This window comes from Leopardus geoffroyi, chromosome B1 (genome assembly GCF_018350155.1).
Source record: "Leopardus geoffroyi isolate Oge1 chromosome B1, O.geoffroyi_Oge1_pat1.0, whole genome shotgun sequence".
Classification (NCBI taxonomy): domain Eukaryota; kingdom Metazoa; phylum Chordata; class Mammalia; order Carnivora; family Felidae; genus Leopardus; species Leopardus geoffroyi.
In genome coordinates this window covers 171,688,587-171,702,167 of record NC_059327.1, presented here as the reverse complement: position 1 = coordinate 171,702,167, position 13,581 = coordinate 171,688,587, and the positions used below count along the sequence as shown (strand labels likewise).

The window sequence follows — 13,581 nt, the reverse complement described above, 5'->3', positions numbered from 1 at the left end:
CAGAAAATCAACAAAGGACGTTCCAATGAAAGAGGGCTCCTCCTAGAAGTTTCTTACGTTTAACTTCTGAAAAGTGGTCAGATCTCTCTCTCTGTGTAGTAGAATCTTACAAAAAATTCTCTCATTCATGGAGAGAGCCTTTTTGCAATGATTACAACCGAATGCCATGAAGTGGAGCCCCCAATAAAAGGCCTGTCTATCCTATATCTGTGTCTGCTGTCCTGAGCAGTGTTAACTAGGATTGCTCAAAGAATTCAGAAACAATTGATCATCCTCATTTTTCTCTTTCCTTTTATTTTATCTGCCTTCTCCTACTTCCCTCTTAGAAAAAGAATGTAGATTAAGAATAAAGAACAAAACCTACCGGGAGGCAACTTTTACAGGAAGCCATGGAAAATCCGTTAAGAGAATTTTTGACCAGGGCTGACCCAGATCAGTGCCTGTGTGGGCTAAGCAGTGGCTCACCCATAAATCTGTTTATGTACAGTGCAAAGCAGGGCTACCAGCAGGAAGGATGGCTTCCAAACCATCATTCAGTCTAAACTATTATATACCAACCCTGCTTGTGGAACTAAAACAAATTAAAAACAAAGAAACAACAACAACAACAACAACAAACCCGCCATCACAACAACTAGAATTTTTGTAGGGTCCTGGGCCTTGGTAGTTTTTAAAGCTCCTCCAGGTAATTCTAGTATGTAGCCAAGGTCAAAATCCATTAATTTATACAGACATCCAGACAAAATCTTTCTCCAACCATTGCAATGTTCTGGGTTGTTTTGGCTGTAACCAAAATGGCTACCTAGAAGCCTAGGGTATTCTCATTCTTTCTCTTCCACAGATGATTAAGTTATCAGTTACGAAGCCTTTACAGAGTATCAGCCTGAACTAAGCACCTTACATACATCATCTCTAAGCTTTACAACCACCCTGGACAATGGTCCTCAGTAAATACTTGTTGAATGAATATATAAATAAGCAAGGACAATGGCAGTGCAAAACTCAGGGGGAAAGGCTACCTCACCTGGACTCATCTCTGTTCCAGATAGTTGCCCTTTCTCCAGCACCCCCATCTCTGAGGTTCCCACAATCTCACTGATGGGTAGGACCCTCTACACACATCTTGACCCCATGGCAATCTAATCTGGTTTTCCTATAGCTCCAAGAGTTAAAAAATAATTATTTTTAAACTGAGTCTAACCCAGGACATGTTTTTGTTTAGTTCTAAAGAAAATGCCCATTTGTCAGGAGGGTGTATTGAGGTAAGTTAAGATTCAACAATTTTTTTAGTGCTCCTATACTAAAACTAATCTGAGGGTAAAGGTAAACTCCGGCATTTACTAAATGATGTGGCTTTGTTCAAGGCCCTTGAGCGCTCAGTGCCTCAGTTTCCCCATTTGTAAAAGGTGTTAATGATCCCTAGCCAGTAGAGCCTTTGTAGGATTGTAAGCACCTGGTACAATGACTGACGCATAGTAAGTACCCAAATAGTATGACTTGAGAAGCCATCGTAGACCAAAGAGTGTTGTTGAAGAAGTGCTGTCTTTAATGGCTGCCACAGCTCACCAAACACTGTGTGGTTGGCAGTGTGGGCCAGTGGGAAGAACTGGGAACAGTGGAGGTAGAAAATCTGGATGTCAGCTCCTTCACTAACCAGGTGTATGATCTTGGCTTCTCTATTTCAGCTTTCTCTCGTACAAAACGGGCATATTTTACAACACAAAAATTTTCTATAAAAGGTAAACAAAATTCAGAAAGTATTTTAAGAAGTATACAAATGGGGGCACCTGAGTGGCTCAGGTGGTTAAGCATCCGATTCTTGATTTCAGCTCAGCTCATGATCTCACGGTTCATGAGATGGAGTCCTATGTTGGGCTCTGCACAGACAGTGTGGAACCTGCGAGGGATTCTCTTTCTCCCTCTCTGCTCCTCCCCCCACCCAAATAAATAATAAATATTTTAAAAACACAAATGTTTAAAAAGAAAAAAAAAGGAAGTATACAAATCTAAGATATTCTTCCTGTGCTTGTTCATAAATTTAAAAAGAATCAAATCTTTGATGACTGTTCTCAAGCATCCCATAAGAAAGGGGCTGTCATTACCTGTGCAAATAATAGAGCAAAAAATCTTTGCATGTACTGACTGCTGTTTCTAAAAGTGACTTAGAATTTCGACTGAGACACTATCCAGATGCTTCCTTGTCTTGCATTGGGCAAGAGTGCCTTGCTGAAATGACCTGAATGCACCAAAGAGCCCAGAATATTAATGCAAATTAAAAAACATAACCCCTTTCATCCACCACCATAAAGAAATTTAAAGGTCATATGCCTCCTTTTGTTATTCTAAGGGAAGGACATTCTGAGCAAGTCTCCAGTAACTTTTGAAGTTAGAATGGAATATTTGTGAATGCACATATTTGTAGGCTGGGAAGTTGAGGTAGGTAGTAGTGAGAAGGAAATTTAGAAACTTAATTCATCTCTAAGATATTCAGTTGAGTCGGACTTTGACACCCATGGGATCAGCACCCAGAGCTCTGTGTGAGTTAGAATTTGAAGCTCTTCTAACCCCATTGTGAAAGACACGACCTTTGTCTCCCAGGAAATTTCACAGCAAGTCTGACTTGAAACTTACACCTACCTTTCTTATTGAATATTTCTTTACCCATAAATATTAAAACCCGATCTTAAAAAAGAACTCTCAAAACTTGCTATATATAGATGTTAGAATACCATGTGCATCTGAAAATAAAAACTATTCATAAGCAAAAATAATCATTCATAAGCAAAGGTTCAGTGAATGAAAACTACATAAGGGAGCCCGTTTTCATAATGAAACCAACTTCGAGGGGAAAGAGAGAAAATGGCCTAAGCGAAGTCAGGTCAACGGCCAGCTTTCCTGCACTGCTGCATGAAAGTGAAGCCTTCGGGGCGCCTGGGTGGCTCAGTCGGCTGGGCGTCCGACTTCGACTCAGGTCATGATCTCGCGGTCCGTGGGTTCGAGCCCCGCGTCGGGCCCTGTGCTGACAGCTCAGAGCCTGGAGCCTGTTTCAGATTCTGTGCCTCCCTCTCTCTCTGCCCCTCCCCTGCTCATGCTCTCACTCTCTCTCTGTCTCAAAAATAAAAAATAAACGTTAAAAAAAAAAAAAAGAAAGTGAAGTCTTCGATAACGAAGTGGCCTCTGGCATGGTCTTTGCCAGGACCAGATTGCCCCTGGTGTAATCAACAGCTTGCGTGTTTAGGTCGGATCAACTGTAAAGTCATGAAACTTTTCTCAAGCTCAGTTTCCTCATCTGTAAAAAAGTGGCAGTCGCCTCCCAGGGGGATGGAGTCAGTTAAGTAAACACCCTACACAGAGCACTTAGTAAATATACTCCCAGAAACAGACTTTTCTCTCTCCACCCCTCCGGGTGATAACACTTCCAACCACACCCTTTCTGAGATCACTTAACTTTAAAGCACTGGCACACACAGGGATTTTCAGCCCATATAGCCATGTTTTTCAATCCCCCAAACATATTAAATGGTGGTCTATTCTTACAAAGGAACACTAGGCACCAATGAAGGCATAAATTCCAGCTACATGACACAATGTGGACAAATGCCACAGACACAATATTGAATGAAAGATGCCAGATACAAAAAAAGCACGTATGGTTTCATTTTTATGTTCAAGAACAGCCAAAGCTACTTATTCTACAAATACTGCTTCCATGGTAAGACAAATCAAAATAATGGTCATCTTGAGCCACGGGGTGACAGAGAGGAGAAGCACAGAGGAGCCTTCTGGGACACTGAAAATGTTCTGTACCTTGATCTGAGTGGTTGTTACACAGGTGTGTACGTATGTAAAAATTCATCAAGCTGTACACTTCAGAGTTGTGCACTTTATTGCCTTTGTTACACCTCAATAATGTTTAAAATAATATTTTAAATATTTTAAATTATTGTAATTATTAAATATTATAATTAAATTATTTTAATTATTAAATATTATTATTAAATTATTTTAATTAAAAATAATGTTTAAAATAATATTTTTAAAAGATTTTATTTTTTAAGTAATTTCTACAGCCAACATGGGGCTCACACCCACAATCCCAAGATCAAGAGTTTGCACACTCCATCAACTGAGCCAGCCAAGGTGCCCTTAAAATAATATTTTTTTCAAAGCATTTATTGGACTTAGTCTTATTACATGGAAGTTTCTCTCTTGTGCATTCTTCCAGGCTCTTTTTACATTTACATATATATGTACATGATAAATGTGTTCATTGGTACCTCATAATTGTAGAAATAAAGAATTACTCATATATGAAATTTTCCAAATAATTGAATGTATCCACTTAAGTAAGCAAAGGTTACTTAAGTAAGGAAACCATTACTTTCTTTGATGAAAATCTTTATGAAATGATTTACAGTCTTCACTATCATTTTAAACAGACAATATTGAGTACATTCCTCTTGGTGAACCAAGGTTATCCTTAGAAACTTATATCGTCAAGCTGGGCTGAGACTGGGCTGTAACTTCAGGAGCTATTGCTTCTATACTGAGGACAGTAGCTTTTGCCCCTTCTCTGTTATCTGCGGCTACTGCTTTCTGACACCTGCCTGTCTCTGAGGATCCCGGTCCTTCTCATTTGCTTTCTTCCATGCATTTATTTGTAGGGTTGGTGCCTATCTTTTGAATGCCTAGTATGTACTAAGCACTGGAGATAATTGTAGCAAAGAAGACACTCATTATCCATGACCTAAGGGGATCCAGATTTTAGCAGAGGAGTCAAGTATAAAATAAGTGTGGGGCACCTGGGTGGCTCAGTCAATGAAGCATCCGACTGCAGCTCAGGTCATGATCTCACAGTTCGTGGGTTCAAGCCCTGAGTAGGGCTCTGTGCTGATAGCTTGGAGCCTGGAGCCTGCTTTGGATTCTGTGTCTCCCTCTCTCTCTCTGCCCCTCCCCCACTTACACTCTGTCTTTCTCTCTCTCAAAATAAATTTTAAAAAATAATTTAAAAAAAACAGTATAAAACAAATGTGATGACTATCATAAAGGGGAAAGCATAGGACCTAATTCAGGAGGTCACTTCAAAGAAGTGCCATTAAAGCAATGAGAAATGAAAACCAAGCCCAGAGTGAGACCTTAGTATTTGCTGAATGAGAATGAATGCATGAGTGATCATTAGCCAACAGAGTTCTGAATTATCAAAAGATGCCTAAATCAAGAGTCAACAGGCATTCAGTGAGGCCCTGATGAACTTAATGACATTAATTTTGGTGGCGATGAGGACTGTATTCTGCTTTAAGACACTGAGTTACTTGACAAATGAAGAATTTTTACTCATTGTTCAGCTAACTATATGTATTCAGTTTTCATTTCATGCTACCAACACAAAACCAGCCCCAAATAGCCCAAATCTTTATGATGATTCCTCTATCTTGCCTGCATAGTTCTGAGCCCTAGCTCCTATGAATGTGACTTTCCTGGTATAGTTACCCAAAATTATCTGCAAAGGTAGCTGTCACCCACCCACGCTTCTGTGTGACAACTCTGTCCAAGCAAGCCAAAGCAGCCCCAACTTCTCGGGCAGTACTGAACGTTGCAAACTGCCACCTAATTGGGGGCCTATTATTGTCCCTGAAGCGTTCACCTTCATGACATATACAAATCAAGAACTTGCATTCTAAGGAAAAAAGGAACAGATGGCAACAACCTTTGTGGAGAGACTATCCAATTATCTGCCTTTTAAAGCAAACCTGATATAGAAACATTATTATCATATCACATAGCAGCAAAGTTTAAAATGACAGAGCTAGGAGTCAATGTACTCAGGACTTAATCTGACGTATGAGTTGGCCCATCGACAAACTATCATGTAAGGAAGAGTACAAACATAGCCTTTGGTGATCATAGCTTCTTACAATTCCGTGTAGATCTTTGGGACTCAACATCTGAAAAAGCTAAACAAAGGAGCTACACTGAATAAGGATTTTCCCAATGACATAAAGGGAAACAAGGAATGACAAGCATCTGGAAAGGGTGTATTTTTAGACTTCTTCCCAGAGTCTTTCTGTTCATCTGTTAAGATTTCACACATAAAACTTCATCCCTCTAGTTCAGCTACAGGAGAATTAACACATGAGCTCCTCCACTGGTTAAGCTCTAGTTTGGATTTATGTGGAATCATACATGGTTAAAAGTTTCACAGACTATTCATCATCTAAGTGCAACCAAGGGACAGACCAGTAGAGAGCAAGCATTCTTCCCTCTCTTTCGAAATCTTCAGAGTGGTAAGAAAAAGTTAATCCGCTTGTCAAAAGTCACATAAACTTTCAGTTGTCAGGGTAGTGAAACTGCTGGCTGTTAAACCTGATTTTCTGACACACGTATACAAATACCCAAATCTGCTATCCTTCGGGTGAATGCGATGTCTTTTGACCTCCACGGCTGTTACTTTCAGTCCTATTTGCCTAAATACACAAAGCCACAGTGAAGTCTTCCCCATGAAGGAGGTTTCCTCTAATTTTGAAACAATCGTTTCTTCCAGCCATTTTGCAATGGACTGGGAACCTGTCAGGAGAAACACTCTTGGCTCCTTACTATCAGTGTCACGAGGCAAATCATGTTTTTCCAAAATCAATGGCCTCTTAACTTCAGTACTGTCTTCATACTTTTGTCTCCCACTAGAAGGGCAAACAGGCCAAAGATCCCGTGGTTATTATAGTGAATACATTACACTGCGATTCCTTTCCCTGAGAACGATCATTACAGAAATCTTTTGAAGCTATTCTTTTCCTACATATTTCCTATTTATTGTTTGGGTTTTAGCCACTATTAACATGTCCCCAGGTATCTGCAATTGTTATTAAATTTGATCAAATGTAAACATTTGGCTAAGGCTCTAGTTTTATCATATATACTCGTATTTTTTTTACCAAAAAAAAAAAAAATTGATCAAATGTAAATATTTGGTTAAGGCTCTAGTTTTATCATATATACTCATATTTTTTTACTAAAAAAAAGCTAGAATATAAATACTTAGTGTTTCCAAGAAGTATTCAGTCATTAGTTCTCCAAAATTAATGTATGAACTGCATATAGTCATTCCTAGAATGTTCTAAAAACACAGATTTGAGGATAAGAAGCAGTCTTTCAAGCTGACCTTTAATTTGCTATCTTGTCCAAACTTAACAGAAAAGGTGAGGAGGAAAGAAAGCTTCAAAGTATTTTCATGAAACCAGAGCCACCATTTAGCAAAAGCTTTTAATGGCATGAGTCACGGGGCACACCGAAGTGCAAATCACAAGGTTACACGTCGCCTCCTAGAAACACCACACCTGGTTCCAAATTCTTTACTAAAGCAAATGCTCACTAACATCTCATTCAGATCCCTGGAAAACCTCAAGCACAGGAAGATTTTACCTCACTCACCATGACATTGAAGTCCCTCTAGGAAAACCGAAAACACCATTTGACCGAAAGTGAAGATTACAATTATCCGGGGACTCCGAGATACAGTTTGCAAAGCAATTATTTTTGCCCCTTCCTCCTCTCCCCGTTCCCGCCCGTTCAGCCGAAGGCAAACCAAATTGTATGTACTCTGAAAATTTAGATATTTATAAATAACAAAGTATGAAACAAGTACCTGCCAAACACCTGGAGCTCTCTTTCCTCTGCTTGCTCTCTCCTCCCACACTCTGGCAACGGAATGCCCTTCAAAACCATGGCTCAGTGCTTTTGGTAAATGTTTTACGAGACACTAAACAGCCTTGTGTCCCACCCTCAGAGCAAACACCATTGAGAGAACACAATATAATGGTTGCAAAGATATCGTGTGATGTACAATAATGCAAATGAATAGGCAGGCTCTATTTCTACACTTCCCCTTAAGGGGGAAAAAAAAATTTCAAACCTGTGAGGGGTGGGGGTAGGCCAGCAGGAAGGGCTTGCTGAAATACACCTTGACACTAGAAGCATTACAAGTTGTGTGCGCGTGTACGTGTGTGTGTTAAAACGGCATTACGATACTGCGCTCATTGTTCTCATCTCCGAGCAAGTCTTGGCTTGCTAACCTGAAAAAGCGTCCAAGGCAAGAGCTAATAAAGGGTAGAGTTCACCAGTGAGTCTGTAGACACAGTAGCAACTGTACATTTACCACCTCTTTCTATTTATTAGAGAAAATACAACTCAAAAAAGCCTCTCTAACCCTTCTTGCACAATCAACAAAATGTACTCCCCGTTTTCCATATCCCTCAAGTAACTCACAGTTAAAAGCCAACCTCTGCTCTGAACCAGAAGTTTTGCATTCCATTCAAGTTAACAATTACAACTGGAGGATAACAGAAACTTGCTGGCACTGAATTATTAGCATACCCAGAATGTCAGGTGCCTCTTGGTACCACCAGGGTTAACACGATAAAGAGAAGGTGCTCAGGGATCAGCTGCCTGGTTTTACAGAAACCACGTACGGAGATGGCTGGAGTCTGGGGCCCATGTGGGCAACACACATCTACCTGCTCTTGGAGCTCTGAGTGGGACATCTGAGAAACAAGAAAGTAGAATTATTTAGCAAGTGTCAAGCCTACTCGCTAAAAGGAACCCAAGGCCGTCTAGAGGAGAAGATAAAGAATCGACTTTCGCTCTGAAATCACACACACAGCCAGGTTAGGCAAATAAGAAAACCCATTCTCTTGTCCCCACCCCCTACCCCAGTCTCCAGGGATACTCAAAATTCTGCATTTCATATCTTTAGGATGTCTAGTGGAGTAGAAAGAAAACCAAACATAGGACTGAGATCATGGCTTTTCCACACACTAGCTGTGTGACCTTGAGCAAATCATTTAACCTCTCTGAGCCTATAAAATAAAAATGTCTCATCTATAAAATAAAATGTCTAGAACCAGGAAAGATATCCCAAAGAACTGAGCGCTCTCCCAATCTCAGAGCCTAGAAAATGGCACATTTTCAAAACTTAAGATTTCCAAATCTTAAGGGTTGTTGCAAATTGTTTTGTCCCCTTACGTTACAGTTATAGGTCCCATTTTATTTTCCATTTCCTCCTATTATAGATCCCTCAGGTTAGCGCCGTGACTAAAGGCAAGTGACTTCACTTCTCTTTTGTCTTTTGTATCGCAGGGTGGGTGTCTGCCTCCCGAGGGGCACCGTGAGGGGCCTCCCAGCCAGCGGCCTGAGTCCTTCTGATTTTACATTTCTCCTCTTCATGAATCCACCCGCCCTTGAACACAACCTCACTTTCCCTTTCCTTCTCTCCTTTCTCATTTTTCTTTTTCCCTTCCTTCCCTCCTTCCCTTTCTGCCTGGCCTCCCTGAGAGAGAGATGATGGAAATGTGGCAGAGAGTAATTATCCTCCTCATCCCATTTCTTCCATTATTTCATGTGTCATATCGAACACTCTGGGGAGGGAGGGAAGTCGGATGTTAGTCTATCATCCAGATTCTACTGGCGGGAGCCCGAGACGCAGAGATTCAGCTGGTCTCAGGGCAATTGCAGACGGCGTCCTGCAGCTCGGCTTTCCTGACAGGCCAGGGTTGCCTCAGCTGCCACTCCAGCGTGGGCCAACGCCCGGGCCTAAAATGTGCCTCAGTGCCCCAATGTCCCCACCTGTTCTAGTCAATTCTACCTGCCAATTGTGGCATATTCTCCCCTGGGATCGCTCATCTCCTCATCTCCTTCCTTCTTCTGTCTTGGCTGGTCTTCCTCTTATTCTGTTTTTAGGATCTATCTCACTCAACCCCTGTAACTCACTTTTGACGACCGCTATCCCTGTGTGCCTTTTTTTTTTTTTAATGTTTATTTACTTTTTGAGAGAGAGAGAGAGAGGAAGAGAGAGAGAGAGAGAGCGCACAAGGGGGTGGGGAGGGGCAGAGAGAGAGGGAGACACAGAATCCGAAGCAGGCTCCAGGCTCTGAGCTGTCAGCACAGAGCCTGATGCAGGGCTTGAACTTGAACAAGATCATGACCTGAACCACTCAGGTGCCCCATTGTGTGCCTTTCTTTAGGCAAACCAAACAGGAGCAAATCTCCACCAAATGACAAACCTGTATGTTTGGGGGAAAATTATCCAGTTCCTAGGAGGCTTTCTTTATCAGTGCCCCTCTTGGGTCACGTATCCCATGTCACCCAGCACCCCACTCTGTGTGTGTACATCAACTGCTTTCTAGACCACCAGAGTACCCACTTCTGCACCCATGCATGGAGTCCAGGGCTTAGGACTAAGGAACATACTGGAATTTTGATGAAAAAAATGTGAGCACATAGTATCTGAATCTAAAGCAGTGCCCTGATGGAGTAAACTTCAGGTATAAGCAAAGGCCTGAGTCTGGGGTTTTGTTTTTTTTTTTTTTTAATTTTTTTTTTCAACGTTTATTTATTTTTGGGGCAGAGAGAGACAGAGCATGAACGGGGGAGGGGCAGAGAGAGAGGGAGACACAGAATCGGAAACAGGCTCCAGGCTCTGAGCCATCAGCCCAGAGCCCGACGCAGGGCTCAAACTCACGGACCGCGAGATCGTGACCTGGCTGAAGTCGGACGCTCAACCGACTGCACCACCCAGGCGCCCCGAGTTTGGGGTTTTGATGTAGCTGCTTTGCACTTTTATATATATATATATATATATATACATATATATATATATATATATGTATATATATGTGTATATACACATATATATGTATATATATATATGTGTATATACACATACATATATATATATATATATATATATATTCAAATAAGGATAAGAAAAGTGGGTCATAAAGACAAGGTAGCAAATAAGCTAACCATCAAATTGTGCCATGAAACAAGCATCATTTACTAAATGTCTGCAATTAGCCAGTACTTGATATGTTACCTCATTTAATGTAATCGCACGGGAAGAGACAGACTCGGAGACACTGCCCGTGGGCAGGCAACTGATAAGGACAGAAGTGAAAATCAGAGGTCTCCATCCTTGCCCTTTGCCTGAACTGTCCTCATGTGACACAAGCACACTGCAGTCTGCTCACTCCAGGGACGTGCCTGTTGCCCCAGTCAAGAGCCACCTGCGGGTGTTTTCTGCCACTCTGTGCTCTGCTCAGAACCTGCTTGACCCTGTTTTTCTACTCTACGCCTTTTCCTTGTCCTCTCCACCCTCCTCCGGCCACCTTTGTTTCTTATCCCAAAGACAATCTGTCCTGTTCACTTGGAAATCTATTGGCAAACTCGAATATAGGGGCCCTCGTTTGACCACAAAACCAAATAGACAGTATGGATTGCCCCACTTAAGGAAGCCGTTTATAGTCATGACTTCTGTGGCTGCAAATTTGATATTTGATTTTAAACACGGCAGGCTGTGTTAAAATTCCCTGTTCTATACAGATAGCACTTGGTGTGTGTGCTATTATATTCAAATATTATATTTCATGGTGCTCAGAGACTAAAACTCTGTGTCCCTGAGAAAGAACCATGCCTTCTGTACAAAATAAATGTTTATAATAAGATTTCCCCATTTCCAGCCATACACTTCTTTTTTTATTTAAAAAAAAAAATTTTTTTTTATGTTTTTATTTATTTTTGAAACAGAGAGAGACAGAGCATGAGCAGGGGAGAGGCAGAGACAGAGGAAGACACAGAATCCAAAGCAGGCTCCAGGCTCTGAGCTGTCAGCACAGAGCCCGACGTGGGGCTCAAACTCACAGACCATGAGATCATGACCTGAGCCGAGGTCGGACGCTTAACCGACTGAGCCACCCAGGTGCCCCTCCAGCCATACACTTCTAAGTTGAGTTTTTGCTCTATTTTTTAATGTCAGTGTGCAGGTATACCCCTGAAGTTTTGTGTTTTTTTTTTAATAAAAAAAAATAATAAAGTTTATTTATTTATTTTTGAAAGAGAGAGATACAGTGAGGAAGGGGCAGAGAGAGAGGGAGACAGAGAGTCCCAAGCAGGCTCTGCAGCTGTCAGTGCAAAGCCCAACGTGGGGCTCGAACTCACGAACAGTGAAATCATGACCTGAGCCAAAACCAAGAGTTGGACACTTAACTGACTGAGCCACCAGGCACCCCACCCCTGAAATTTTTAACTGCAAAGTTCCAGTAGGGCAGAATAATCTAACTCTGGCAAGTGCTACTCTCTTGCCCTGGGCTGCTTGCAAAGCATCTGTCAGTTCTAGAGGCTCCCTTCCAGCTTGGACATATATCCTTGAGTCTAGCATAGATTTGTTCTGCAGGATGGTTCCAGATTCTGGAAGGGATTTTGAATTCCCTTGGATACTAGGTTATAGGAGAGGAAGAATCAGCAGAAGGTGGAGATTTTATTTGGAGCTGCTAAGTCGCTCAGACTCTGCCAAAGACCTGGCACTCCCCTGAATCACTCAAGCCTCTTCAGTTCTCTGGAAGGGGACTTCAAAGACCCTTGCAAATGTGGCCTCAGCAACTGCTCACCCTCCACTCCAGCTTAAACTCAGACACCCAAGGAAGGTGTCACAACGGCCCTGGGTGTTTTCCCAAGTTGCCCAAGGAAGGAGAGGTTGGAACAGGTGAGGAGAACACATGAGGAGTCTTCTCTGTCCAACACTGTCTTTCACTAGGACATCAACCACTAGACCAGCAGTTCTCAAATTGAGGTCTCTGAACACCCCGAAGAACCCTAAGGCTCTTGCAGAAGTCTGTAAGGCCATAACTATTTTCATAATAATTTTAATATTTGTGCCTCTTTTCACTGAGTTAACATTTGCACTAACGGTGTAAAAGCAAAGGCGGGTAAGGCAGCACAAAATCAGGCAGAGGCAACAAAGTGTACTAGTAATCACAACATTTTTCACCGCTGGGCACTCAAAAGTTTGTTTTTAAAGCCCACTATCCTCAAGAATGTACCTCATGATGCAGGAAAAGATTAATTTTACTATATCTTGGCTCTTGAGTGTACATCTTTGTAATATTCTGTGTGAGGAGATGGGAAATACGCACATGGCTCTCTTGCTACATACCAACTACGATGACAGTCTCAAGGAAAATCACTTTTGTGGGGTACAGAGTGAATGAGAGCTGCTTTTGCCGTATAGAACACCATTTTTACCCGAACAAATGACCGATAGATAAAACCATGGTTGTTCCCACTTGTATATTTGGCACACTTTTTCTGGAAAATGAATGAAGTGTGCTTGTCACGTCAAAGAACATAACCGATAGCGTTTGTTTCCAACTTCAAGCTTTCGAGCCAAAAGTTCAAATTTTGCAGAAGCGCACTTGCCACTATGCACTTGACCGTTTGCCAATAATGAAAGGTTTCTCTGATGAGATTATTTGCTATATTAACAAATGTGATTTTTTTAATGCCATATAATGAAATGTGTCCATATTTAGAAGATCTTCACCACTCAGTACACCAGTATTTTCCAAATGACCAATTCATAATGTTACAGAATCATGCATAGGTAAAAGAGCCATTCAAAGTACAAGATAAACCAGTGGATTTTAGTGTTATAGAGTATGAAAAGTTCATTGATACTGTTTCTGATTCCATACTGCAACTAACTTTTTTTTTTTTAATTTTTTTTTTTAACGTTTATTTATTTTTGAGACAGAGAGA

The 13,581-nt window shown here is 41.3% G+C and overlaps 1 protein-coding gene across 6 annotated transcripts in view; it reads right to left on the bottom strand.

Moving 5' to 3' along the window:
• Nucleotides 1-13,581, bottom strand: part of RBM47 (RNA binding motif protein 47) — a 163,886-nt gene that overhangs the window by 66,961 nt on the left and 83,344 nt on the right. The window contains exon 1 of one of the 6 annotated variants that reach the window (XM_045474957.1): nt 7,640-7,753. The exons of 3 other annotated variants lie outside the window; for them this stretch is intronic. In XM_045474957.1, coding sequence (XP_045330913.1) covers nt 7,640-7,719 — 80 coding nt within the window. In that variant the 5' untranslated portion in view covers nt 7,720-7,753. Of the gene's footprint in view, nt 1-7,639; nt 7,754-13,581 lie in introns of those variants that run through there. 2 more of the 6 variants (XM_045474956.1, XM_045474960.1) reach the window with 2 other exon arrangements.